This window comes from Carcharhinus amblyrhynchos, chromosome 20 (assembly GCF_965287045.1).
Source record: "Carcharhinus amblyrhynchos chromosome 20, sCarAmb.v2.hapA, whole genome shotgun sequence".
Classification (NCBI taxonomy): Eukaryota; Metazoa; Chordata; class Chondrichthyes; order Carcharhiniformes; family Carcharhinidae; genus Carcharhinus; species Carcharhinus amblyrhynchos.
The window spans coordinates 12,962,645-12,989,938 of NC_137343.1; the positions used below are offsets into that span (position 1 = coordinate 12,962,645).

The 27,294-nt window shown below is 44.7% G+C and overlaps 1 protein-coding gene across 1 annotated transcript in view; it reads right to left on the bottom strand.

Annotated features, from left to right (window-relative positions):
- Positions 1-4,694: 4,694 nt before the first annotated feature.
- myo1ha (myosin IHa) overlaps positions 4,695-27,294 on the bottom strand; it is a 70,959-nt gene continuing 48,359 nt past the window's right edge. The window contains exons 23-31 of the mRNA XM_080208669.1: positions 26,302-26,464; positions 24,806-24,889; positions 22,804-22,897; positions 22,639-22,694; positions 18,351-18,486; positions 15,833-15,903; positions 12,790-12,887; positions 9,410-9,509; positions 4,695-5,130 (exon numbers count right to left, since the gene is read on the bottom strand). Coding sequence (XP_080064795.1) covers positions 5,104-5,130; positions 9,410-9,509; positions 12,790-12,887; positions 15,833-15,903; positions 18,351-18,486; positions 22,639-22,694; positions 22,804-22,897; positions 24,806-24,889; positions 26,302-26,464 — 829 coding nt within the window. The 3' untranslated portion in view covers positions 4,695-5,103. The remainder of the gene's footprint in view (positions 5,131-9,409; positions 9,510-12,789; positions 12,888-15,832; positions 15,904-18,350; positions 18,487-22,638; positions 22,695-22,803; positions 22,898-24,805; positions 24,890-26,301; positions 26,465-27,294) is intronic.

Genomic DNA, 27,294 nt, shown 5'->3' on the forward strand with positions numbered 1-27,294 from the left:
AGCACTATATTTTGATTAGATTATCACGTTGTTACCTTAAATTTGTCAAAGTTGTTTTGATCACATTATGCTGATCCATTGTCCTGTGTGCTTCATCTTTAGTTGTTTTCTGAACATTAAAGTTTATTTATTGGTTACAAGTAAGGCTTACATTAACACTGCAATGAAGGTATTGTGAAATTCCCCTAGTTATCACGTTCCAGTGCCTGTTTGGGTCAGTGCACCTAACCAGCATATCTTTCAGACTGTGAGAGGCAGACTATGCAGATGTGAGGAGAATATGCAAACTCCACACAGACAGTGACCCAAGCCAAGAATCAAATCTGGGTCCCTGGTGCTGAGGCAGCAATGCTACATGTCCCAAAACATCACATGTCCCTGCCCCTGAGCCTGATTCTCTGATTTTGAGTCCCACCCTATGACTTGGTGGCCGGTGTGTTCATAATGCAGCCAAACATGTTACGAACTTGCAGAACCATCACTTGTCAAGGGCATGGGGCAAGAGCAAGACAGTCCTGCTCAACCATGTGATAGCAAGGATGTTGGAGCCTCCACTCTCACTATCCATAGCTCCGGACCACAATAGAAATGTAAAAAGTGTATGTTCCAACAACAATTCTGGCTCCAAGTAAACTGGAATGTGCCTTCTCTGTTTTGGAATTAGCAGAGATCAAAAGTGCATTTGAGTATTAGTCTGGGTGAACAGGAATGTTTTTAAGACATTACAAAGGAAAGGGGTGGGAGGGTAGATGGGAACACTTCATTTTCTGTAATGAGTTGTTGCGATCTGGAATTCGCAGACTGAAGAGGTGATGGGAGAAGATATAATATCCTTTGTCCAAAACTCTGGGCTGATAGCCTTTTAGATTTTGAATAATTTGGGTTGCAGTTACTGCATATAAACTCACATTGTGATAACTGAAGCCTAGGCTAACCATAGTCTAAAGTAAATAAATCAGAAATGTAAGATATCTCCCTGAAAAAACAGGGTAGCTTTAATAAGTTTCTTTTGACTTGCTGGGTGAACTGGAAGGGAACATGACTCGATAGTCTCATCTTGTAATTCATTCCGATGTATATTTGGTTTGATTTATTATTGTCACATGTATTAACATACAGTGAAAAGTCTTGTTTCTTGCATGATACAGACAAAGCAAGAAGGACATGAGAGTGCAGAATGTAGTGTTCCAATCATAGGTCGGGTGTTGAGAAAGATCAACTTAATGCAAGGTAAGTCCATTCAAAAGTCCGATAGCGGGGAAAAATTTTATATCTCCTTCCCAAAGGAAGAAGGTTGAAGAGAGAATGTGGGGGGTGCGTGGATCCTTGATTATTCTGGTTGCTTTTCCCTGAGGCAGCGGGAAGTGTAGACAAAGTTAATGGTTGGGAGGCTAGGTTGAGTGTTGGACTGGGCTTCATTCACAACCCTTTGTAGTTCCTTGCAGTCTTGGGCAGAGCAGGAGCCATACCGAGCTGTGATACAACCAGAAAGAATGTTTTCTATGATGCATCTGTAAAAGTTGGTGAGAGTTGTAGATGACGTGCCAAATCTCCTTAGCCTTCTGATGTAATTAAAATGCTGTTTCCTCCCACAGTCCAAAGATGTGTATTTTAGGTGGATTAGCCATGGTAAATGCATCGGATTACGAGCATAAAGGAGGGAGAGAGTGTAGGTAAAATGCTGTCAGTGTTAGTGCAGGCTCAATGGGCCAAATGCCGCCTTCTGCACTGAAGGGATTCTGTGGCGCAAAAAATAATTATAACATCCCCGTGTGAAATATTTGAGGGGATTAGAATGTGATTGAATTACATCTCTGCAGTTCATGCCTGGGTCTCTCCTGAGCATCTGGAGTGGCTTGCTGCTGTTAATCACTGGTTACTGTAAAATGTGGCATTATCTTGGCGAACAGATGACGGTAAAGGGAAGCTGGCTGGCTGGAGAATGGAGCAGTCAAACACTCCCTGATCACTCCTCTATCCTGCCCCAGCAGCTATACTATTATCAGTTGAAGCAATTAAAACCCCAAAGATTCTAGATGAGGCCCAACCACAGACAAAAAGCACTCCAGATGGTTTCAGTGTGACGTTTATTTGTTACTTTCCAACCATCACCCTTACAGGTTTGGTGCTAAATCTGGGTTTGTGGCGATTGTCCCTTTAAGGGAAACACAGCAGAGTCAGAGTTACCTGGATTGAGTGACATAGAATCTGTTTGTATTAAGTGTACCTAAGGTAGTTGCTGCCCAAGGATCTCTGATAGCTTCAGTCTTGGATATATTCGATTAACTGGAGGTCTGATTAAGAGTTGAAGATGGATCAATGGTGGTTAACAGAGAGTGGGAGTCCTAAGCCACACCAGGTGGCTTTGCAGAATTGAGTACCGTGGCACAAACCACAAATCTCACAAGACAGAAGGTCGTCACCTCAGACTGGACTGTGTGGGGGGGATTGAAATACTAATCCTCAGACATACAACTATTCATCCATTTAAATTCAATTGATTAGTAAATAAACATGGAATAAAAGGTTAGTGTCAGTAACGGCGATTAATAACTACCAGATTGTGGTTAACATTCCATTCACTAACCCCTTTTCAGAGAAGGAAATCTATGTTCTTTATCCGGTCTGGCCTACATGTGACTCCAGAACCACAGCAATGTGGTTGACTCTTAACCGCCCTCTGAAATGGCCCAGCAAGTCTCTCAGTTGTATTCCAGAAGATGGCTCACCAGCACCTTCTCGGGCCGACTAGGAATGGGTCACAAACTCTGGTGTAATATACCATGAATGATGGGGGGGAGGAGGGAAGAATCTCTGGTTCATATATTCCACACTCCAAATTCTCTTGAATCAACTCAGGTAAGAAATCCGGCACCAATATTTGTTAATGATATTTTCAAATATAAATATACCGGTAAGTATGTAAAAAAAAAAAAAATTATTCCGGAAAGCATAATAATGCTTTTATTTTTCTATGAAATGTAAGAGAACAGTCATATTATGCACACACATTTTAACGGTGTATACAATACAATTCCTTCCTTCCGTGGATAATATATATAGATATTTTAATTCTATTTTTGTCACATTTTCACAGATTGAAGATGACACAAATTACAAGTCCCCACTTGTCACATCTTTCGCCTTTACGGGTGGCCTGTGTTCCAGAAGTGACCTTTCCTCCCAGCTGTGCATCTTGGTAAAGCATACTGTTGGTTCACATCACAGGTACTGCTTCATTTATGTAGCAAAGGTGATTCATTCCTATTTTAAACGCTAAAGATAGGTCACAGAGGGAGACAACAGTTTACGTTTATTTATATTCTACTTTGAACACAAAGGAGCCTCCGAGGTACGTCAAAGATCTGTTTGGGGGGGGGAAGTCTGATACCAATGTAGGGGAAGTGGATGATAAGGTGAGCTTTGGTGGGGCTGTTACAGGAAGAGGCAGAGGGCAAGAGTTTTCCAGAGATTCGAACCGAGCTTCGCAATGAATAAACCAGAGTCGAAAGAACATAAGAACAGAGAGTTGAAGGGTGGAATGGCCTACTGCTGTCCCTAAAGCTCATGAAGTCAATTATCATGTGGCATCAATTTACAGAGGATAGAATCATAGAACGGAATCAGAGAATCCCTACAGTGCAGAAGGAGACCATTAAGCTCCTTGAACCCATACCAACAACAATTCCACCTAGGCCCTACCCCCTGTGACCACACATATTTATCCTGCTAGTCCCCCTGACACTAAGGGACAATTTAACATGACCACTCAACCTAACCCGCCCATCTTTGGAGTATGGGAGAAACAGGAGCACCCAGAGGAACCAAGCAGACACGGGGAGAATGCGCAAACTCCACACAGATAGTGACCCGAGGCTGGAATTGAACCTGAGTCCCTGGCGCTGCAAGGCAGCAGTGCTAACCGCTGTGCCACTGTGCCGCCCCCTAAGTGGGTGCTGAAGTGTTTGATATGATGGGGGCAATGTTTCTGCTCCTTCCGTGCCAGTTACCCTCCACACACCACGTTGGATAGGGTACCTGGTAGCCATTAGGCCATTGGATGTGCAAATTGAAGGCCTAGCACCCATTTGGGACCATCTCAGGATAATTAGTTCCCAGCTGATCACAGACCACGGACAGTTTTCTCAGGTGAAAAGCAGTCATAAACTAACTGAGTCCACTGGCTAAAAACGTCACGGTTTAAAAAAACTCACCTGAATGTGGAATGAATGAAGAGCAAAGTGATTCTCCCAGCTTCATATTACAGCTGCTCACTGCTGCCTGCCACCAGCTCCTCCCCAACCTTCCCGCACCCAATGTGGGTCAGGTGGTGCCCTCCCCTCTGGCTGACCTTTGTCCTCTTCAGGATCAGCACACTGTCTCTTGGGGCCTTTGGCTGATGCCCTCGCGCAGCCCCCTCCCCCCACCACCATGTTGTGTCACCGTTTTCACCTGGGTCCCTTGTGCATCACTTTTGCTGTGGTGCTTCATGTCGAACGAGATTGGTTTAGGCCTGGAGGATTTTGCCGGAATATGCTGAGGCCATTCCGCAGAGGAATTTAAAGGAAAACGCCAAGATTTCAGATGGTGATAGGAAGCCCATGTGCTCTAGCGAGGAGAGGGGGGGCGGGGTGGGTGACAAGTGAACGAGACTTAGTACGGGGGTAACGTGAGAAGCAGCTAAGTAAGGGAGGGTATTCTCTGCACAGTGATCATGAACAAGAGCTCTTGCTGACTCCTCTTGTCCTGGCTCAGAGATGTCAATTGGAGCACAAACAAGGCAGGATGAGGATTGGGATGGGGACATCCTCATGGACGTGACTGAGTTCACTCATCAGCTTTACCAAGATTAGACCACCCTGCCCATTGAATCAAACCTCCTCCATATCTGGCTGGTTGTGACTGGCAGGCACTGAAATGGCATGAACAATGAGACAGTACTGGACAGGCCCATTGCCCCGACATACACTGTATGGAAGGACAACACTGTGACATGTCAGTGAGTGGGTCACGTGGTCATACAATGAATACCTTTGGAACTTGTAGCAAATTGCTACTTCCCATGAAATTTATGAATAAAAACGGATGAATAATAATGGACAGTCATCGAGACTTCACCCTTGGGGTCATCTGTGAAAGTGAAAAGAGAGAAAATGTGTCAGGACAGTTCTGCTGGAATGAACATTCAACAACAGTCAAGTCTTCGGTCTGTGTCTTTCTGCTTATTTACTCACTAGTGAGATAATATTCTCTTTCAGCAGGTACAAAGATGGGAAGTGACAAGTTCTAGGAGTCTAAATCCTAGAAACATAGAAGATAAGAGCAGCAGGAGGCCATTCAGCCCTTCAAGTCTGCTCCTTTTCTTTATAGAATCCCTTCAGTGCAAAAGGAGGCCATTTGGCCCATCAGTTGGGATTGACCATAATCCCACCCAGGCCCTATTCCTGTAACTCCACTTCTTTACCCTAGCTAATCCCCCTGACAAAAGGGTCAAATTAGCATGGCCAATCAACCTGACCTGCACTTCTTTGGACTACGGGAGGAAACCAGAGCACCCAGTGGAAACCAACACAGTCACGGGGAGAATGTGCAAACTCCACACCAACAGTAACACAAGGCCGGAATTGAACCTGGGTCTTTGGAACTGTGAGACAGCAGTGCTAACCACTGTGCCACCATGCCACTACCCACCACTGTGGTTAGGGACAAACAGTCCCTACTCAGAGTCTCACTCATGCTGGGACTAGTAATGTGAAATTGTGAGATTCAGGCACCAAATTGCCCAAAAGCTTGTGATTTTTAACAATATATTTACAGGATGCCAGGCCAGCATTTATTGCCCCTTTTAATTACCTTTTGAGGAGGTAGTGGTGAGCTGTCTTCCTGAACCATTGCAGTCCCTGGGGTGTAGGTGCATTCACAGTGCTGTTAGGGAGTTCCAGGATTTTGACCCAGCGACAGTGAGGAATGGCGATATATTTCCATGACAGGATGGTGAATGACTTGGAGGGGAACTTGCAGGTGATGGTATTCCCTGATATCTACTGTTCCTGTCCTTCTAGATGGTAGCGATTGGGGGTTTGGAAGGTATTGCCCAAGGAGCCTTGGTGAGTTACTGCAGTGCATCTTGTAGATGGTACACACTGTTCATGGGTAGTGGAGGGATTGAATGTTGGTGGAAGGGGTACCAATCAAGTGGGTGACTTTCTCCTGCTTGTTGAGTTACTTGCCACAGAATTCCTAGCCTCTGATCTGCTCTTAGAATCACAGAATGCCTACAGTGCAGAAAGAGGCCACCTGGCCCATTGAGCCTGCACTGATAACATTCCCACCCAAGTCCTTTCCCCATAACCCCACACATCCACCTTACTAATCCTCCTGACAGGAAGGGGCAATTTAGCATGGCCAGTCAACCTAACCTGCACATCTTTGGAGTCAGGGAGCACCCAGGAGAAACCCACGCAACATGGGGAGAATGTGCAAACTCCACACAGACAGTGACCCAAGGCCGGAATTGAACCTGCGTCCCTGACGCTATGAGGCACCAATGTGCCACCATGCCGCTCTTGTAATAACAGAATTTAGATAGCTGGTCAATGCTAAACCCCTGTGAGTATTAAAATTCATCCTGAGTCAATGAGGGACAGTAGATTGGGTTTCTTCTTGTTAGAAACTACAAAACTTTGAAGTGATCTATTCCTGTTTCATTAAGTTTAGAATCCCCCAAGGATCTATCCTTGGCCCCTTCCTATTTCTCATCTACATGTTGCCACTATGTGACATCAACCAAAGCTATAGCATTAGTTTCCACCTATACTCTGATAACACACAGCTCTACCTCACCAGCTCCTCTTCCAAGCCTTCTGCTGTCTCAGGAAGCTTATCCGAAATCCGGTAATGGAATGAGCAGAAATGTTCTCTAACACAAACTTTGTTCCCAAGCCAGGCTTCTCCCTGGTGACTGTGTGAGGCTGAACCAGACCTTTTGCAGCTAAACTTCCCCATATATCTGCAGCATTACTCACACTGCCTATTTCTGTCTCTGTAACATTGCCCAATCTTAATCCCTGCACCAATTCATCTATCAATGAAATCTGCATCCATGTTTTTGTCAACTCTGAACTTGACTATTCCAAAGTACTCCTGGCTAGCATCCTATGTTCTGCCCTCTGGCCATTTTAAAATTCCTATCTGGAATTAGGAATCTACTAATGACCATGAAACCATTGTCAATTGTCAGAAAAATCCTTCTGGATCACTAATGTCCTTTAGGAAAGGAAATCTACCGCCCTTACCTGGTCTGGCTTACACGTGACTCCAGAGCCATAGCAATGTGGTTGATTCTCAACTGCTCTCCAAGAGCAACTAAGGATGGGCAATAAATGCTGGCCAGCCAACAACACCCATATACCAATAATGAATAAAAATAAAGTTTCCTCGACAGTCTCACCCCTCCCATCCTCTAAGTTTCCTAAGCCCTGTTATCCTGTGAGATGTAGGCATCCTCCAAATGTAACCTCTTGTACATCTCTGATTTTATCCCTTCCATCATTGGAAGCCATACCCTCAGCTGCCTGGGCCCACATGCTCTGGAATATTCTCCCTAATCTCTTGTCCTTTAAGACGTTCCTTAAAACTACTACTTTGACCAAATTTGTGGTCATCTATCCTAATGTATCCTGGGTGAGCTGGGTGTCATATTTTTGTTCCTACGAAAGACCTTAGGGTAGTTTTTTTTTTATTAATCTGTGGGACATGGGTGTCACTGGCCAGGCCGACATTTATTGTCCATTCCTAGTTGCCCTTGAGAAGGTGATGGTGAGCTGCCTTCTTGAATCGCTGCAGTCCACGTGCTGTGGGGTGACCAACAATGCCATTTGGGAGGGAATTCCAGGATTTTGACCCAGCGACTGCAAAGGGATGGCGATATATTCCCAAGTCAGGATGGTGAGTGGCTTGGGGGGAATCTCGAAGTTTACTATGCAAAAGACATTGTATAAATGTTCTTATCTTCAAGAGAAGTTGATAGATTTTTGGATACTAAGGGGATTAAGGGATAAGGGGACACTGCTGGAAGGTGGAGGTTAAGGTAGCAGGTTAGCCACGAACTTACTGAATGGCAATGTCAGCTCAGAGGGCTGAATGGCCAACTTCCACCTGAATTTCTTATGTTCTCTTTGGAAGATTTGAGGATTGATAAACAGGGGTCGAGGCTAGATCAAAAGAGAAAGCGTTGTGGCTGTAAAATGTAGCAGTTCATGGGGACAGGTGTGTGTTGTGGTCACCTAAGCTGAAGAGGAATATTGCTGGCCAACAAGTGTTAGTAAGTGAGATGATTCTGGGTATGAAGAATCTAAATTGGGAATGAAACATCAAGCATTAACTCTCCCTCCCTCCACAAAGGCAGGGTATTTGTGGCATTCTCTTAACAGTTTTTAGGTCAGATTTCTGAAGTATTTCAGCTGACGTATTTTACATTTGTTAAGGAGTCTACTCATTGAGTCATGTAGTACAGAAGGAGGCCATTCAGCCCTTTGAAAGAGCTATCAAAGTCATCTCGCGATGTTTTTCAAACTTCAGTCCAAGGATATGGGTTGGCAACTCTAAGTTACCCCGAGAAGGTGCAGGTAATTGGCCTTGAACCACTGCTGTTACCAATGATGCTGGTACTAGCTGCCTTGTACATAAAATAGCAGAGGTGTCAAGTTAATGCACTCCCACTCCCCCGCTCTTTCCCACAGTTCCATAAACTTCTCCTTTACAAGTATATATTTTATTCCATCTTCAGAATTCCCATTCAATCTTCTTTCAGGCAATGCATTCCAGGTCAGAGCAAATTACTACGTAGAATAAAATTCTCCTGCCCTATGCTCTGGTTTGTATGCCATTTATCTTCAATGCTGTTCTCTGGTTACTGCTGGTGAAAATTTCAGACTGCCCTCATTCAAAGAGAGATTTCTAGGTGACCACTTTGATATTTTCAAGATTAGGAGTGGGACTGACACATTTGCTACAACTGGTACACACGGTACCTTGAAACATCTCATTGTCACTTACTGTTGACAGTTTAATTATGAAGAAAAGACTGGATTCATGACATGATACAGAGCCACCTAGTCTTCTCCTTGTATCACTTTCCTCCTCCCTCCTGCTCCCCACTCCCTACTGCCACAGGAGCAGTGTAAAATTATCTCAAATATAAACAGACAGTGCTGGAAAGACTCAGCGTGTTTTGTAGCATCTGTGTAGAGAGAAAGAGAATTAATCTCAAATCGAATGTAACTCCTCTTTGGAACTGACTGAATGACCTGCTAGATTCCTTCTTGTACTAAGACAGGGAATTGACTCTCTCAATGATAAGATTTCTCTCTAACCCTTTACACCGACGACACTAACAGGAATGTCTTACCACCATCAGATGACCGTTCTTGCCTTTGAAAACCTGTGATTCATGGCCAGAGGTGAAATCCACAATTCCTTCCTTCCCTGGCTGGATTGTGAATTTCAAGCTGAAATGGAAACATTCACATAGAGGGTGAAACTCCATGAAATTATTCTGTATACAGAGCAAAATATACATATAATCTGCAGCAATTTCTCTTGATTAGGCCATGCTAATTTCTCCCTAGTGTACCCAAACAGGCGCTGAAGTGTGGCAACTCGGGGATTGTCACAGTAACTTCATTGCAATGTTAATGTAAGCCTTACTTGTGACACTAATAAATAAATAAACTTTATAAAAAAAAAAATTGGATCATAAAGCTCTGTTGTAGCACTCTGTTCCTGGTGTGGCATGACAGCATAGTGATTAGCACTGCTACCTCACAGCATCAGGGACCTGGGTTTGATTCCCACTGTCTGTGCGGAGTCTGCATGTTCTCCTCATGTCTGCGTGGGTTTCCTCCCAGAGACCAAAGATGTGCAGGTTAGGTGGAGTGGCCATGTTAAATTGCCCCTTTGTATCCAAGGATGATATTTACAGATCACTCTCCTTTATAAGGCTTTCAAGTTATGTTACATGCCACATTCTCATTATAAAGTTGTTTTACAACCCTGTTTTTGTTATACAGTTCAGAGATAGCACTGCCTTACCCTCAGTGTTTAAGAGTCTCAGTCCCAACATTATCTGTTCCTCGCTCACTCCGATATAAGATTCCAAGTTACCACACCAAGTTATCAGCCATGATCGAATGGTTGAGCTGATGCAATGGGCTGAATGGCCTAATTTTGCTCTTATATCTTATGAACTTATGAACACTTTCCGTTACTTGCTGCCCCATCATTATTAGACCTTTGGTTGTAATGTACTGTTCACTTCACTTTAATCTACATATTTATATTGTTAACATCATCACTACTGTCTAACATCAAGGGCTCTTGTGAACTGCATTAACTTCATAGCTCTGTAATGTCATATACTTAGGCAGGAGGCAACAGCACCATTGGGTAACTGCAGTTGTTCAAGGAAGTCAATTACCTTCTCAGGGTAACTAGAAATGCCATCCTTGTCAGTGGTGCCCACATCCTTGGATTGAAGTTTGAAAAAACATTTCCCAATTGTGGCCAGATAATAAACACAACACAAGGTCACTGTTGCCATTCTACAACCTGTTCCATAAACCAAAGGACTTCCCCGAATTCAATCTCAGCTTGTTCACTGAAATCAGCCAAGGCAGTAGGTGGGACACTGCCATTGGCCGGAGCATCCCTGAGCTAAGCAGTGGCAAACCAGCCAAGACCATTACTCTGCCTGTCAGGACTGCTACTGCTGCTGAGAGGTACATGTATGGAGATAACGGGTGATGCTAGGATTGTGTTCCTGGAGCCAAAGCGCTTTCTGTCTGAGGTTACACTGGGAGGACATTCTACCATTCAGAATGGCTGCCAGGGTAACACCAAGACAAATGTGGGTCGATGCCCTCATAGAACATGGAACATTTCAGCGCAGTTCAGGCTCTTCAGCCCTCGATGTTGCACCGATCTGTGAAACCAATCGAAAGCCTATCTAACCTACACTATTCCAATATCATCTGTATGCTTATCCAATGACCCACTTAAATGCTCTTAATGTTGGCAAAGGGAAAGAAGGCATCAATGTCTGAATCAAACGGATTGAGTTTGTCAAGAACCTGGGTGTGAGAATGTATGGCCGGAAGCAGGCCATTCGGTCCCTCCAGTCTGTCCTACCACCCAGTGAGGTTGTGGCTGATTCACGAGCTTAACTCTCCTTGGTTCCATACCACGTTTATCAAAGATCTATCAATAGCTGTTTAGAAATTCTCAATTCAACCCCAGTCTCTGCAGCTTTTTCAGAGAAAAAGTTGCAGATTTTCTCCTTATGTGAAAAAATGCTTCCTGACATTATCTCTGGAGATCAAAAGAGAAGATGCTGGAAAATCTCAGCAGATCCAGCAGCATCTGTAAGGAGAGCGAAGTTTTGAGTCCAGATGACCCTTTGTCAAAGGTGTCTAAAGGGTGTCATCTGGACTCGAAACGTAGGCTCTTTTCTGTCCTTGCAGATGCTGCCAGACTTGCTGGCGTTTTCCAGTATTTTCTCTTCTGGTTTCAGATTCCAGCATTCACAGTAATTTGTGTTTATTTATTATCTCTGGGCATCCTATAGTTTTAACTTTGAGGACATGCCCCCTTGTGGACTCACCCACAAGTGGAAATTGTTTTTTTTAATCTAACCTATCATCTTCTTCAATTATCTGCAACACTTCAGTAAGTCATTCCTTCAACTTCCCTACTCGAGGGAATAGAAAGCCATATCCATAAGACCATAAGATCATAGGAGCAGAATTAGGCCACTTGGCCCATCAAGTCTGTTCCGCCACTCAATCACAGCTGGTATTTTTCTCATCCCCATTCTCCTGCCTTTTTCCCATAACTCTGATCCCTTTATTAATCAAGAACCTATCGATCTCTGTCTTAAAGACACTCAATGACCTGGCCTCCACAGCCTTCTGTGGCAAAGAGTTCCACAGATTCACCACTGGCTGAAGAAATTCCTCCTCATCTGTTTTAAAGAATCGTCCCTTTAGCCTGAGGTTGTGCCCTCTGGTTCTAGCTTTTCCTACTAGTGGAAACATCCTCTCCACACCCATTCTATCCAGGCCTCGCAGTATTCTATAAGTTCCAATACGATCCCCCCTCATCCTTCTAAACTCCAACAAGTACAGATCCTCATACAACATGGTCTATATTCCAGAGATCATTCTTGTGAACATCCTCTGGACCCTTTCCAAGGCCAGCCCATCTTTCCCTAGATACGGGGCACAAAACTGCTCACAATACTCCAAAAGGGGTCTGACCAGAGTCTCATACAGCCTCAGGAGTACACTCCTGCTCTTATATTCTAGCCCGCTTGACATAATGCTAACATTGCATTTGCCTTCCTAACTGCCGACTGAACCTGCACATTAACATTAGGAGAATTTGAACAAGGATTCCCAAGTCCCTTTCTGATTTCCTCAGCATTTTCCCATTTAGAAAATACTCTGTGCCTCCATTCCTCCTTCCAAAGTGCATAACCTCATTCTTTTCCACATTGTATTCCATCTGCCGTTTCTTTGCCCACTCTCCAAACTGTCCAAGTCCTCCTGCAGCCCCTTTGCTTCCTCAATACTACCTGTCCCTCTATATAACTTTGTCTATCCAACCTGTCCTTGTGGTTTGACTATTCTTGCCTGGGTATCATTCTGTGGTAGGCCAGAGCTGAGGATTGAAGTGTGTGTAATACATTTGCATTTCTGTCATTCCGGTGTCAGATCCTTTTTCTTTACCTACCTGCCCTGAACGATTTTGAAGCTGTTTTGTTTGCTGGCCATTGTACAGAGCTTGGTCACTGCCTCAAACACATGGTCACAGTGCAGAATGACGTCGCCCTGCGTACAGGAGAGAGACCAGTCAGTACTATCCATGGTAGAGGAGCCAAAACCACTAACTTCACGTGGCACAGAACCTTGTAACGTGCAGCAAGCTTGTGATATATTGTACATGGAGAGAGGAAAACATGGCCTGAATTTCAAATGGAGGTGGTCCCTCCATCTCTAAAGTGAAACGTGAGACCAAATCCACACAGCCAGAAAGCCTTGAGTCCAGTTAATGACTGTTAAGCTGTTAATTGGCTCACAGCGATTCACTCCTGCTCCCTCTTTTATACAGGAGGAAGTCTATTGAGAGCTGCCAACTAATCATTAATGGTTGGCAGTTCTCAGGTTGGGGCAGTGCCACTGAGATCATAGAATCTTTACAGAATGAGGCTATTCAGCCCATTGAATCTGCACCAACCATAATCCCACCCAGGCCCAATCTGTATAACCCCATGCATCTACACTAGCTCATCCCCTTGATACCTAGCAGCATTTTAGCATGGCCAATCCATCTAACTTGCACATCTTTGGACTGTGGGAGGAAACCGGAGCACCTGGAGGAAACCCACGCAGACACAGGGAGAATGTGCAAACTCTACACAGACAGTCGCCCAAGCCTGGAATTGAACCCGGGTCCCTAGAGCTGTGATGCAGCAGTGCTAACCACTGTGCTGCCCTGAACCTGCACATTAACCTTAAGAGAATCTTGAACAAGGACTCCCATGTCCCTTTGTGTTTCTGATTTCCTCAGCATTTCCCCCATTTAGAAAATAGTCTATGCCTCCGTTCCTCCTTTCAAAGTGCATAACCTCAAACTAACCTCACACCAAGTGGTTGTCACTGCTGAGACAGCAGCCAGTTCCCCAACAATGATCATCATAGATTCAGTACAGTGCAGAAGGAGACCATTCAGCCCATCATGCCTGCCCAAGCTCTCCGAATGAGCAAAGCACTGGGGATGGGAAGACATTTTTCGCTCAGAAGGTTATGAACCTTTGGAACTCTCTTCCGTTGATGGAAGAAGAGTCATTGAATATTTTTAAGGCAAAGGTTGTCAGAATGTAACTGGTGACAACTTTGTATCAAATATAATGTGACCAATAGTAACAAGCTGTAAAGGTCAGCTGACTCAGGAAGCCATGGAACCAATTATAGAATGATGTGATGATCAGCTGACTCTATAAATAAGAACCTGTTGGGAATTGTGGGGAACTTGGATTAGCCAGAGTGAGGCCCCAAGTTTGGAGTAATGAAATTTCTTAATTAACCCCTTTCTTTGATTTATAAGTTGGAGTAAATTTTGTCATATTTTTATTGTATGCGTTTGAAGAGCTCTTTTGAAGAAACAGAGGTACATGGATGCTTTACTAACAAGAGAATCAAAGGTTATCGGGGGTAGGTAGAAGGTGGGCTTGAGGCCACAATCAGGTTAGCCATGATCTTATTGAATAGCAGAACAGGCCTGAGGGGCCAAATGGCCTACTCCTGTTCCTAATTTGTATGTTTATATGCAAGGTCTGGCTCTAAATTTTAGGCTATGTCCTCTCATTTCAGATTCCCAAACAGCAGAAAGAGACTCTCTCTACCTATTCTATCTGTTCTTAATATTTTGAAAATGGTGCTCAAATCTGTAATGTTATATTAGTTTGAATATTTTAGAACCTTAAATCCTGTCAGTGTTAGTATTTATACTGCATTAAGGAAACATGTTAGATTGAGACGGCAAGGTGGGGGCGGGGAGATGGTTATAACTCCAGAATTCTTAGGAATCAGTTACTTCTGAAGAGCACGGTGAGTTGAACTTCCTGGCTCCTATGATGTAAAGGCTGTTGCGCTCCCTGCTCATTCCAGGTGGGAATTTGGTAGGCAGTGACTTCAGGAATTGGGTGGCTCATGGATGCTCTTTAGCAGACGGCAGGATATGGGGAAGGGGGCTCTTGGCCCTGCGAGGATATGGTGGTGATGGGTGGGAAGTGGGAGAATAGTAAACTCTGGGGAGCTGTGGCCAAAACTTTCCCCCTGGATCCCAGGGCAGGCACTGGAACACTAAGAACACAAGAAGGAATGTAACAGAACTCCAAAGAACCCTTGGGGGTTGTAGATGTTTTTTCTTGCACATTTGTCAAGAATACCAAATCTTTCATTATTGGTTTGGAGAGTTCCTTTTATTTCCTTCCCACTTCATATGACACATACAAAGTAACACAGCGAGAACACAATAACAATTGGAATACCGTGTGCAGTTCTGGTCACAGGTCTGTTTAGAGGGAGGATATTATTAAACTGGAAAGAATGCAGAAAAGATTTACTAGGATGCTATCGGGACTTGATGGTTTGAGTTATAAGCAGAGGCTGGATAGATTGGGATGTTTTTCCCTGACATGTAGGAGGCTTAGGGAGATCTTTTAGTGGTCTATAAAATAATGAGTGGCATAGGTCAGCTACATAGTCAACGTCTTTTCCCAAAGGTAGGGGAGTCTAGAGGGCTTAGGTTTAAGGCGAGATGGGAGAGATACAAAAGGGTCCAGAGGGGTAATTTTTCACAGAGGATGGTGAGTGTCTGGATCAAGCTGCCAGAGGTAGTAGTAGAGATGGGTCCAATTATGTTTTTTAAAAAGCATTTAGACAGTTGTTACATGGGTAAGATGGGTATAGAGGGATTTGGGCCATACGTGGGCATTTGGGACTAGTATAGTGGTTAAAAACTGGGCGGCATGGACAGGTTGGGCCAAAGGGCCCGTTTCCATGCTGTAAACCTTTATGACTCTATTTGTACAGAGTGGAGAGGAATGAAAAACGGCCCCATATGTTGGACCCAAAGTTGCTGTCTATTGTGTACCAAAGAAACTAAACAGCAAGTCATCTGATTCTTCCCACTTTACACTGTCAGCACCAAGTCAAGATGGCCCCCTGTCTAACTGAGAAGAAAATGAGGTAATGAGGTGCTGAATCTTTACTTTCTGATTGTTGTTCTCACAGGGAACATGGATGACGAAGATCCCATCGCTCAGGTTACTGACCGACACACCTAAAGGAAACAGAGAAACGCAAGTTATCAGCAGGGTGAGATCAGTAATGTTCAATTACCACAAATGGCATGGTATCACAGAATCAGTAGAATGATTACGCCACAGGAGGCCACTCGGCCCATTGTGTCTGTGCTAACCACCCCTCCCCCCACACCCAAAAGGTGCCACTCACCAAGTGCCAGTCCCTGCCCATTCCCCACAGACCTGCAAACTTTTTTCTTTACAGATATCGTGAATCCAATTCCCTTTTGAGATGCAACACGGTGGCACAATGATTAGCATACCTGCCTCACGGTGTCAGGTCCCCAGTTCAATTCCTCCAATTCAGCTTCTGTATGGAGTTTGCACCTTCTCCCCATGTCTGTGTGGGTTTCCTCCAGGTGCTCCAGTTTCCTCCCACAGTCCAAATATGTGCGGGTTAGGTTGACTGGCCATGCTAAATTGCCCCTTAGTGTCTGGGCGTTAGCAGGGTAAATATGTGGGGTTATGGGGATAGGACCTGGGTGGGATTGTGGCTAGTGCAGACTCGATTGGCCAAATGGCCTCCTTCTGCACAGTAGGGATTCTATGATTCTAACCTCAGTGGACCCTGTCTCCAGCGCACTCCCGGGCAGCACATTCCAGATCCTAATCATTCACTGCAAGATAAAGGTTTTCTTCATGACACCATTGCTCCCTTCACCAGACTGTACCCTTTGGTTCTCAGTTCTGAAACCAATGAGAAGTGTTTTTCCTGATCTACTCTGTGACAATCTCTGATGATTTTGAATACCTCAATCAATGTAATCTCCTTGTTTGGATAATCAAGGCCCAATTTCTCACTGGGTGGAGAGGATAATGAAGGTAAAAGTACGTTACTATTTTCGTGGCCTAATTGCTTAGCAAAGCTGTGTGACTCTTGGATGATTATGTTGAAGCTAATGCCAAGGGCGCAGCAAAACAAATGGAAACAGGAAGGATTCCTGTCCTCCTCCCCTTCAGTAACACTGGCATAACTACAACCCAACACACACCCATAGCTGCCAACGATGAATTAATTACATTTTCAACACAGGCAAATACAATCTCAGTCCCAGAATCATAGAATCCCAACAGTGCAGAAAGAGGTCTTTCGTCCCATCGAGTCTGCACTGACTCTCTGAAAGAGCATCCGCTCAGGCCCTCCCATCGGTTCTATCCCCATAACCCCACGCATGCATTTACCACGGCCAATCCACCGAACCTAAAAATCTGGGGATGCTCAGGAGCAATTTAGCATGGTCAATCCACCTAACCTGCTCATCTTCAGACTGTGAGAGGAAACCAGAGCACCCAGAAGAAACCCACGCTTGTTCTCCCTGTGTTTGCGTGGGTTTCTTTTGGGTGCTCCAGTTTCCTCCTGCAGTCTGGTTAGATACATTGGCCATGCTAAATTCTCCCTCAGTGTACCCAAACAGGTGTCGGAGTGTGGTGACTAAGGGATTTTCACAGTAACTTCACTGCAGTGTTAATGTAAGTCTGCTTGTGACAGCAATAGATAAACTTTTAAAATCCTGCCCACTATGTGAACATTGCTTTTACATTCTAAATGGTAAACTCACAAAATGAAGATAGACCGTTAGAATTCTACCGCCCCACCTGCCACGGAACTGGAGCAGGCGAAGGGCGGACAACAGAAATGTCCTAACCCTAATGCAGACCTTGGGCAGGAATTTCCAGTCTTACTTGAGCGAGGCTGTAAAATCTTCTAAGAGGTTAGCTCAGAAAGGGAAAATTGAAAGGGAAAAACTGGATATAATAGTCCATTAATCCTGTGCAAGGGTAGCTGCTTCTGATCTCAAATTCATCAGGAATAGTTGTTTACCCCAGCAGACCAGGTCTGTGAGGAAAGATTGTCTTGAGAAGCCAGTTGTTTGTTTTATCTCAGAAGCAAACACCAATAGAGAGATAACTGCCTAGTGTGGTAACTGTTGCTAAATTTTTTGAATGGATTTTTAAAATCTATGAGATGTTGTGGATTTTCTGTCGCGAGATAAAGGTGTTTAGAACTGGATTAAGTTAGTGATACTGTGTATTGCCACTGTCTAAGTTAAGAGTGCTTACCGTTTATTTTATTGTTTAATAAACCTTTATTTTATTTAAAATGATCACAAAATGGCTGGGGCATCACTCGCTGGATTTCAAACCTTTCCTCGCATTATGTCAAATTGCGGGCAGTGGTCTCAAAACCCCCTGAGATTCGGAATAACCCACGTTTACCATCAGTTGTACCCTTAACCACGTGACAGGGATTCAATAAAGATAAAAATTACACCACAAGTGTTCCACAGGCCTCTACTAGATTTTTAAGTAATACTTTCCCTATTTGATCTGTCTCTGGGTGCAATTGAAGCAGTCAGCAGCAGGATTCCATACTTGGTCTGTCCTCACCAAACGTTAGTTGAACACGATAACCAGAGCCTGTTACCTTTGAGAGTCATGTATTCGATTTTCTGTTTGATTTTGTCCTCTTCGACGATGTAGGCTTTTGTTTGCATCAGGAGCAGCTGCCTTGGCCTTGGTTTGAAGCCATTTCTGTTGTATTTAATGACAGGAACACCATACTGAAAACAAAGTAGCACAGTTATCATCAAACGCTCACAGTCAGGATCAGGTTGAACCTAAATTACCTTTCCTAGAATCTCTCCTTTTCCCTGTCTTTGCCCATAAGTAACAATGGTGGCACGGTGGTTAGCACTGCTGCTTCACAGTGCCAGGGATCTAAGTTCAGTTCCGGCCTCGGGTCACTGTCTGGAATTTGTACATTTAGAAACATGGAAAACCTACAGTACAGAAGGAGGCCATTTGGCCCATCAAGTCTGCACTGACCACAATCCAACCCAGGCCCTAATCCCGTAACCACATTTATTTACCCTGCTAATCTCCCAACATTAAGGCCCTGATTTTACCAGCATGGATGTCCCAAAATCAGAGCAGGCAAGGCTCATACAAATGCATTCCCCACTGGCATCGTGCACAATCTTACCAGCCTCGGGTAGCCGTGCCAGTAATATCAGGGCCTAAGGGGTAATTTAGCTTGGCCAATCAACTTAACCCACACACCTTTGGAGTGTGGGAAGAGAGCAGAGCACCCGGAGAAAACTCATACAGACACAGGGAGAATGTCCACACAGACATGCTGGGAATCGAACCCGGATCCCTGGCACTGTGAGGCAGCTAACCACTGAGTCACGTTCTCCCCATGTCTGCACGGGTTTCCTCCATGTGCTCCAGTTTCCTCCCTCAGTCCAAAGATATGTGGGTGTTAGATTGATTGGCCATGCTAAATTGCCCCTGAGTGTCCCAAGATGTGTAGGTTAGGGGGATTAGCAGCGTTAAGAGATAAGCCATGATCTGATTGCATGATGGAGCAGGCTTGAAGGGCTGAATTTGCCTACTTCTCCTAATTTCTTTGTAAATATGTGGGCTTACAAGGTAAGCATGGGCAAGACTCATTAAAAAAATGATATTTCAAAACTGTCTGACTATGCTAAGATATAGCGCCCTAACACATTTCACCTTCACAATACCAATGCTAAGAGGGAACTGGACATCACCAGAGATGGCCAGAGACTGAAATGTGATCCCCCCCATTCTGTTTATCTATGCATCAACCTTGATAGAGGTTGCACCTCAGCAAGATGGCAGAAAAAAAATTAAAACCCATAACAAACTCTTGAATAAACTGACCAGTACCTCACGGGGATCACAAAGCAAGACCCTAAAGATCTCTGTTCCTATTACCCTGTATGTATTCAACTGCAGAACACTACAGCCACTAGGGGACCAATCTGCTCACACCAAATTATTGATGTGCAACTCAACTCAACAAAGTGCATCCCCTCACCCTGTTTCCCACTCCCCCCGACCCCACATCAGGAGGAGATCTACTCCAACCCATTCCTGTACTATTTAGGGACCTCCTCGGACCACCAGCCTGTACACCTTCTCTCACATCTCCCCAAGTGGTTAAATTGGTCACTCCGAGGAGTATCCACTGAGGACCTATGGCAGGAAGATTGGTAAGAGAAAACATCCATCAGAAATCACTTTCTCATTGGAGATCCAACTGATCATGTATCCAGAATCATAGAATCCCGACAGTGCAGAAGGAGGCCATTTGGCCCATCGAGTCTGCACTGACAACAATCCCACCCAGATCCTATCCCTGTCATCCCACATATTTACCCAGCTACCCCCCGACACTAAGGGGCAATTTAGCATGGCCAATCCACCTAACCCGCACATCTTTAAACTGTGGGAGGAAACCCATGCAGACACAGAGAGAATGTGCAAACTCCACACAGACAATGACCTGAGGCCGGAATTGAACCTGGATCCCTGGTGCTGTGAGGCAGCAGTGCTAACCATTGTGCCACCCCAGCTTTGATCTCCCATGGTGGCAGTGGACCTTTTAAACCATTTGCAGACTGGTCAAGGCCGCTGTGCAGTCACCCAACATCAGTAGGGTTACCAAGACCATCCCAGCTGCAGTCCAAACAATGACATATTGTCGTGGAGTATTTGCTGACTAAACCTGAAGGTGGGCTTGAGAAACACCATCTAACCACTGATAAGTATATTACGTGGCTCTGTGACTATGCACACACTGAACAAATAAATAATTAATTGTGAGACCAAGTCAGAGAAGCCCTGCAGGTCCTCAATTTTCTCTTTGGCTGATCTTATGTTAATTACAATGCAATAATTAGCTTCAATCCAGTTTGGAAAGCAATCAAATTCTGATGTCAATCCTGCTGGCTAAGTGTGATTGCTGTAGAGTATTGAAATTGCACAGGGCGTTTTGTCCACTAATGGCTATCTTGCACATGAACCAGCAGAGGGAGTCTAGAAGGATAATAAAGGAATCCATGTCTTAACAGCACATGTAGCAGTTCTGACTCTGAATCTATCTCCTGGAATCTTACTGTTTCTTCCCGAGAGCTTCATAAAGACTAGATAAAGAACTGCTTTCCAATAGAGTCATAGTAATACAGTGCAGAGAAGGCCCTTCAGCCCACCAAGTCTACACCGACTGCAACGACCACTAAAGTCACACTATTCCTATTTTCCTGCACTTGTCTCATAATCTTGAATGTTATAATATTACAAGTGCTCAACCAAATACTTTTTAAAGGTTGTAAGATTTCCAGTCTCCACTATATTGCCAGGCAGTGCATTCCAGATTCCCACTGCCCTCAGTAAATTTGCTTTCCTCAAATCCTCTCTGAATCTCCTGTCCCTCAATCAAGGGGAACAAGTGTTTCCTCTGTCCATACCTCTCATAATCTTATACACCTCAATCATGTCCCCCCTCAGCCTTCTCTGCTCTAGAGAAAACAACCCAGGTATATCCAGTCTCTCCTTACAGCTCAAATGGTCCATCCCAGGCAACATCCTGGTGAACCTCCTCTGTACTCCCTCTAGTGCTATCACAATGTTAGCAGCAATTTCTGGAGGTGAGGGGGGGGACTTCAAAAAAAAAAAGAGACAAGTACAATGTGTCCTGAACATCGAATTAGACAGTGACAATGGTTTAATCCCAGCTGTAAATTTGAGATGTAAAGTGCCATCCCACTGAGGATGGCAGGTAGTTACTGTTGAGTCTCCAGGGGAGTGCTTTGAAACTAGAGAAGAGGGATTATGTGGCAAAATCCTCAAAGGGTCATCCAGACCCAAAACATTGGCTCTATTCTCTTCCCACAGGTGCTGTCAGACCTGCTGAGATTTTCCAGCATCCACGATATTTTGCCTTTATTCCATGAGAGATTTTCCTCCCTGAAGGATAATATCCAGCCTCTGCCTAATCCCAAACTGGGCACTACTAAACCTTATACCTCAAGGTGACTAAAGTTTATAACCTCTTCACTCCCTTTGCAAATTCAGAATATACAGGACACGAGCAGTGCCACCATGGGAAAATCCCTTTGCAGGAAACCTTGCTGTTGTTTTACATTAAAGGCAGAGCAGGCAGTTAATTGAGAAACGGTTAGCACTGCTACCTCACTGCCCCAAGGGACCCGAGTTCCACTCCCATCTTGGGTCACTGTCTGTGCAAAGGCTGCACATTCTCCCTGTGTTTATGTGGGTTTTCTCTGCATGCTCCAGTTTCCTCCCACAGTTTGAAAGATGTGCTGGTTAGGTGCATTGGCCATGCTAAATTCTCCCTCAGTGTACCCAAACAGGCACCAGAGGGTACTGACTAGGGGATTTTCACAGTAACTTCATTGCAGTGTTAATGTGTACCTACTTGTGACACTAATAAATAAAAAAATGATAGATTCCTCACTCTGGCAGTTACAAATACAATTTTAACTTTTAGAAAGCTGAGCTAAATGTACTTCAAAAAAAGGTTGCACTGCAGTAGGAATCACAGGGACCATTTTAAATAAACCTATTGGCAAAGAAATGGGTTCAAATCCCACACTGGTTTTACAATCCAACTGTCAGTCTCCATTGTAGGTAACACAGAACACTACTGATCTGGGGTGGAAATGGTTTATCACTCGATTCCATGGGTTTGTTCCCCAATGAGGTAGGTTAAAATGACCCTGGAGGTCAGCAACACCACTCATTTACCCCCCCCTACTCCCAATAAGGCCCACTCTGATCAAAATGAACCACAAATGTCCCCAGCTGGAATCCACCACCAAGTCACTGCCTCTCGAATTGTCCACCCATCAGACAAGGTCTCTGAGTTGAATTTGGAACTTTACCCTGAGTCGCTCGTGACGGATCAACTGAAGAACCTTCGGGTTGATATCCTGATCACCTGAGGATGAAGAACATGTCACATTGAGAAGGATCCGTGTCGTAGCCAAAGGACCCTCAGAATCTTTTGTTGTCTCCTTCTGCCCCGAGGGATCTCAGTGAATACTTACGAAGTCTGCTGTCACTGAAGGGTTTGGTGACGCTCTGTAGATATCCATCTTTCTTTCCTTTAAACAGTGTGCTGGCCACAACCTTTTGTTGCATCTGTGCAAAAGGCATATTGAGTGAGAAAAAGGAGGATGTTAGAGACATTTCTCTATTTTCTCTTGGTTTTTTTTCCAGAAGGTGGTGATACCAGGTTTATTGCTGAGTTCCTTTGCTATCTTATCCATCCAACCATTCTCGTGAGCTCTCTTGAGCAGTGGTGGGCAATCTGAGGGCCATCTGAGTTCTGAGTGTAGCCCATGAGACATCTTGTTGACCGTTGCCCATCAGTAGGCTTGCCACACTCTGCTGGTTTCCACCAGCATTTTTTTTTCCTGCTGGTGTGATGAACTAATACTCACGTAAAGCAAGGGCGAGTGAAGTGAGGTGTGTGCTGATTACTCACAACATTGACTCTGAGAGCCGTGCCCTTCCTTCATGTCCAATCAAGGTGAAAATGTTTATTTTACTTTTGCCACTTTACTTTTGCGTTGTTGACCGTTCTAGTAATTTATCAATGATTAATCATTTTCTATAACTCGTTATGAAATATTTGGCATGTATTAAATGTATTTAATCTTATCCATAGGGTCACAGTTAGTGAACAAGCCCAATTTCAATCTTATGGTTCACTGAGATGAAGAAGCGCCATTTATATAGCCCACTCACTAGCCTACGTTGCCTGTCACTGATTTCTGGGGTGCCTCAGTGGCACAGTGATTAGCACTGCTGCCTCACAGCGCCAGGGACCCAGATTTGATTCCCGGTTTGGGTCATTGTCTGTGTGGAGTTTGCATACTCTCCCGGTGTCTCCAGGAGTTTCCTCTGGGTGCTACAGTTTCCTCCCACAGTCCAAAAATGTGTGGGTTAAGTGGATTGGCCAGGCTAAATTGCCCCTTAGTGTTGGGGGATGTCAGGAGGATTGCTAGGGTGAATATGTGGGGCTATGGGGATAGGACCTGGGTGGGATTGTTGTTGGTGCAGGCTCGATGGGCTGAATGGCCTTCTCCTGCACTGTAGGCATTCTATGATTCCATGATTTAGAGAGTGTCAATAATCTGTCTGACTGCGGAGGGGCATCAGAGCCAAGCCCAAACCTGCCCTCACCCACATTTTGCAAAAAGCACAGGTCTCTTGGCCATGGGCTGAGATGCTGCCCACACAGTCCAATAGCCTGCCATCACACTGTCTTCATCCATGCCTGTAAACAAGTGGCTTGGGGTGAGGTACCAGAAGAGGGAACAAAAATACGGGGCAGAACATTGCCCACATTTGACTATCGAAAACAACAGATTGGATTTAAATGTTCACCAGGAAACTTGCACAACAAAGGAACCGATGACAGCTTTGGTCTGTCACAGATGGCAACTGTCAGATTTTGGGCTTCACTGAATTTCAGAACTGGTCAGTAATCTGACAGACATCAATAAACCCAAAGACGACACGGATTAGATATGATAAAGCTTAAACAGTCCAAGGACATGCGGATTAGGTGTATTGGCCTTGCTAAATTCTCCCTTGTTGTACCCAAACAGGTGCTGGAGTATGACAACTAGGGGATTTTCACAGTAATTTCATTGCAGTATTAATATAAGCCACTTGTGAAGAATAAATAAACTTTACTTTTTTACTTTAAACTTTACTTTTTAGATATGTCGCAGTTACTGAGCATCTTGATCAATGAGACCGGCCCCAGTGCCTGGGTGTAAGGGTTGAGAAGGTGCAGCTAACACATAGCGGAAAATTTCTTCCTGTCAGGTGAGACTGCTTTATTTTCAACACTTTACCTCTTAGAAAGGAATTGGATATATCACAATTACAGCGTTATGGGGCAAGATTGAGGGTGTGGGACTACCAGGTAAGACTTTTATACAGCCAATGCAAGCACAATGGACCAAACGGCCTTGTTCTCAGCTACAACATTCTATGGTTCCACCTCATGATTAGGAGTCTGAAAGAAGTGATTACCTGGAGCTTGCGTTGGGCAGAGATCCCCTTGCAGTATTTTCGAATCAAAGTCCGAGTGTGCAGCTTCCTCAACAGCTCGGAGGTCTGTCGGAACAGAACAAATAGAATCATAGAATCCCTACAGTGTAGAAGGAGGCCATTCGGTCCATTGAGTCTGCACTGCCCACAATCCTACCCAGGCCCTATTTCGTAATCCCGCACATTTACCCTGCTAAATCTCCTGACATTAAAGAGTAATTTAGCATGGCCTGCACATCTTTGGACTGTGGGAGGAAACCAGAGCACCCAGAGGAGATCCACGTAGACACGGGGAGAACGTGCACACTCCATACAGACAGTCACCCGAGGACGGAATTGAACCCAGGTCCCTGGCGCAGTAGAAACCCTAGAGTGCCTCTCCACTTGTTCCAGAGTTACTCCTTTACTTTCTTTCTTAACACTGCCTTTTGCATGTGACAAAGGCAGCTCACTACCTGATTGGCATCTGAGGCAGACAGTGGCCTCATGATATTGTCGCTGGGTTAGTAATGCAGAGACCCAGGGTAATGCTCTGGCGACCTGGGTTCAAATCCCACCATGGCAGATGGTGAAATTTGAATTCAATAAAAAATTTGGAATTAAAAAGATGACCATGAAACTATTGTCAGAACACCCCATCTGGTTCACTAATGTCCTTCAGGAAAGGAAATCTGCCATCCTTACCTGGCCCTGCCTACGTGTGACTCTAGACCCACAGCAATGTGGCTGATTCTTAAATGCCCTAAGGGATGGGCAAAAAAATGCTGGTGATGCCCACATCCCATGAATGGATAACAAAAAGGAGCCCAGAACTATAAAAGATTCACTCAGGTCCTTCCACTCAATCCAGTCTATAGCAAAGCACGAGTCAGTATTTTCATTATCGAATCCCTATAGTGCAGGAGGCCATTCGGCCCATTGAGTATGCTCCAACATTCTGACAGAGTATCTTATCCAGACCCTCTCCCTGCCCTATCCCCATAACCCTATACATTTGCCATGACTAATCCATGAAGAATGTAATATAATCTAATCTACTCAGAGAATAGAGATCATTGCTGGGCCAAGAAAATAGTCACATAATTTTTTTAAAAATTTCTCACTGTTTAGTAATTTATCTTCCAGTGGTGGTGGGTTACAGTTCACTGTTGCTGTGGTAAATGCACTTTTATAAGCATGTTGCTGCCTGGAGCTATGGATGGTAGAAGGTCCAACTTTCTTCCCTTCACAGGGCCAGCCAGTAATCGTTCCCGCTCTTACCACCCACTGCCTTTTTTTGGGACACTCAGGCTGTTTGCTGCATTACGAATGCATCATCTTCCTTGACTATTGAGTCCTGGGTGGAACTGGAACCCGGACCTTCAGGCCCAGAGGTAGAGACGCCACCCATCACCCCACAAGACCTCGTTTTTCCAGTACCATTGCTAAAACATGTTGCCATAAAATGGGAGAAAGCGTCCATATTTGCCTCTCCTTACCGTTTCCATAAAGGCAGGAGGCTTGAGCCAAGTTTTTTTGTCTAGAACATTCTGTGGCAGATGTTTCCTAAGGTTCAACAGGTAGTTCGATCGTGCAAAGGCCAAGAAATCTTTATTTTCTGGGCAAACTGGTTGATTTCTCAGCATGAAGCCTTTTATAAATCTGAGGGAGAAAAGAAAGCAAGAATTTAGGGGAACAATCCTTAAAGGGTCAGCATTCTTTAAGGGGCAGTACACTTTAATCCTTTTCCCCCTTCCTTTTTTTGTTCAAAGATAATGCGTTGAAATTCCGAACCTTCCCACCAGCCGGATTTACCTGTCCCTCCAATGGCATCCCCACTCCACCCCCCCTTTCCCCATGGCAGGTTCCCAGGCAAACAGAGCAAGATGCCATTGACATTGTGGGAACACAGGATCCTTCCAGTGGTCAATGGTAGGTCACCTCTGCTGCCGGAAACATGCTGTGGGGAGGGGTGGAAACTCTGCTTACTGCTTGTCCTTAATGAGGTGATATTGGGTGAAATGCTGGATCGAATGTAGAATCATAGAATCCTACAGTGTAGAAGAAGGCCATTCGATCCATCAAGTCTGCACCGACCACAGCCCACCCAGGCCCTAACCCCATAATCCCAAGCATTTATCCTTGCTAGTCCCCCTGACACTAAGGAACAATTTAGCATGGCCAATCCAGCTAACCCGCACATCTTTGGACTGTGGGAGGAAACCGGAGCACCCAAAGGAAACCCATGCAGACATGGGGAGAACATGCAAATTCCACACAGGCACTGACCCAAGCTGATATTTGAACCCAGGTCCCTGGCACTATGAGGTAGCAGTGCTAACCACTGTGCCATCCTAGACCTGTACTCACTAATGTGATGTACCTTTAAGGGCCGCATTAAAATTCCCATTCATCACAATCCACCACAACACAGGATGTGATCCATAATCCCAAGAATCTTCAGACAGAACAGTGCAACAATCCTACAGATC